The sequence below is a fragment of the Uloborus diversus genome, chromosome 1 (genome assembly GCF_026930045.1).
Source record: "Uloborus diversus isolate 005 chromosome 1, Udiv.v.3.1, whole genome shotgun sequence".
NCBI lineage: Eukaryota > Metazoa > Arthropoda > Arachnida > Araneae > Uloboridae > Uloborus > Uloborus diversus.
This window is the reverse complement of record NC_072731.1, coordinates 200,845,481-200,847,275: the sequence shown is the minus strand read 5'-3', so window position 1 is coordinate 200,847,275 and position 1,795 is coordinate 200,845,481. Positions and strand designations below refer to the sequence as shown.

Genomic DNA, 1,795 nt, shown 5'->3' with positions numbered 1-1,795 from the left:
AAAAATACTAGGAATGATAATCAACAGACAAAAGGGATAACTTGACAATGATTTTAGTGTTACTGGTTGCAACTAAGATTTGAAATAAACTTGAGGGAATGTAAGAACTCCAGAACGGAACAACGACCCTATCTACACACCCTTGAACCCCCTATTCCTTATGAATTTCGCAGCAACCTTTAGTGATCATAATTTTCTCCGCTAACCTTCATTTTTCATGAGACATACAGTCTAAAGTGGAAAAAAAACCTGCGAATGTCTAGCAAAAAAATTTCGATATATAGAGACTTTTTCGATATATAGAAACAATTTTTCTATGTAATGAACATAGAAATTTGCTGGGATTTTGATATATAGAGAATTTCGATATGTGGAAGTTCGATATATGGAGGTCCGACTGTAGTTACATTTTTCAGCGAGCTACAAGCTTTGAAAAATTTGAAGTACCCAAATTTGAATTAGTACCAAAATCTGTACGTACCATTTTCGAAAACAATCGATTGAGCTACAGTCGGTCATTTCAACTACATGTAAGATTATATGTGACAAAATTAAAAGCTTTCAAAACCTTTACAGCAGTACACTTACAGTTAACATGTTATACTATTAAAATTACAAAATAAACTCATTGAAAGAAAAGGAATTAATTGAACACAAGTTTAAAGTTGCAAGTAAAATCACTTATTTTGTATATTTCATAAGAATAATCAAACAGAAATTTAGTACAAATGCCAACATTAAAAATGTAAGAATTCACAGTGCAGGAGAGAAAGAAGAAAAATTGATCAAAAGTTTTCGCATTTTTGGGTAGAATTAAACACCAAATGAAGAAAATATAGGAGTTAGTGAGAAAATAAAGGAATTATAGGAGAATATCTGACAAATTGTGAAAATATAGGAGATATAGGAGGACTATGAGCCCTGCCTCTTCCTTCATAAAATGTTAAAACCAGCGTTGTAAAATTCCAACTCGCACCTTCCTTTTTTGAAAACATTGAATTATGAAACACAGCATTAGAAAACATTTTACCTGGGAAATCTTTTTATTACATTTCACATAATTTACATATCCATCGTCCGATTTTTAGTCCAGGTAATCTCATTTTAACAATGTAGAAAAAGTTCAACTTTCGCTTACATCGACATTCTCTGTTTGCAATCCCTTGAAAGTTGTAACAGGCACGTGTGTAACCAAGGTGTACAATTTGTGTACTGAATCCTCGTCTTCATTTCTTCTTCTGGATAACTGAACTCTCACTCTGTATGGAACATTCCTCACACCTTTGGACCATATGAATTTGTTGAGTCGGGTATCCACTCGAACATCAGGAGTTCCCATCTGCTTTTCGGCAAATTTGCGGATTTCTTTGATGGCTCTTGGGGCCCGCTTTTTAAAACCAACACCATGAAGCCGCTTGTGGAGATGAATCGTATATTCTCGAGTGACAACTTCACTCAGGGCAGATTTACCCTTTTTTTCACTTTTTGGCTTCACCATAGTGAAATATTTATTAATTAATTAAAACAGCTTACGGCCAGGATCCACGCAACGTGATCACAAAATGGCGGACGGCGGAGATGGTAGAAGTAAAGTTGAGCTGTATAAAGCTTTTCATTGAATAAAAGTAGTTTCAGTTTCAATTAATACCACTAAAAAGAAAAACTCGGTCAAAAGGACTCAAAAATTAATTTCTTTTCTTTTTTTTTTCTTCTGATTTTCTTGCTGCAGGTGAAAATGCTTAGTTATGAATTTTTAAAATAAAATAAATTAAACTAATAGAGGGCGCTACTAATC

At 33.5% G+C, this 1,795-nt stretch overlaps 1 protein-coding gene across 1 annotated transcript; it reads right to left on the bottom strand.

The window, feature by feature from the left end:
- Nucleotides 1–1,024: 1,024 nt before the first annotated feature.
- On the bottom strand, nt 1,025–1,595 carry LOC129224324 (60S ribosomal protein L31). Its single transcript, XM_054858765.1, has one exon. It carries the CDS (start codon nt 1,496–1,498, stop codon nt 1,124–1,126), a length of 375 nt encoding a protein of 124 aa, XP_054714740.1. The 5' UTR covers nt 1,499–1,595; the 3' UTR covers nt 1,025–1,123.
- Between the last annotated feature and the right edge of the window lie 200 nt (nt 1,596–1,795).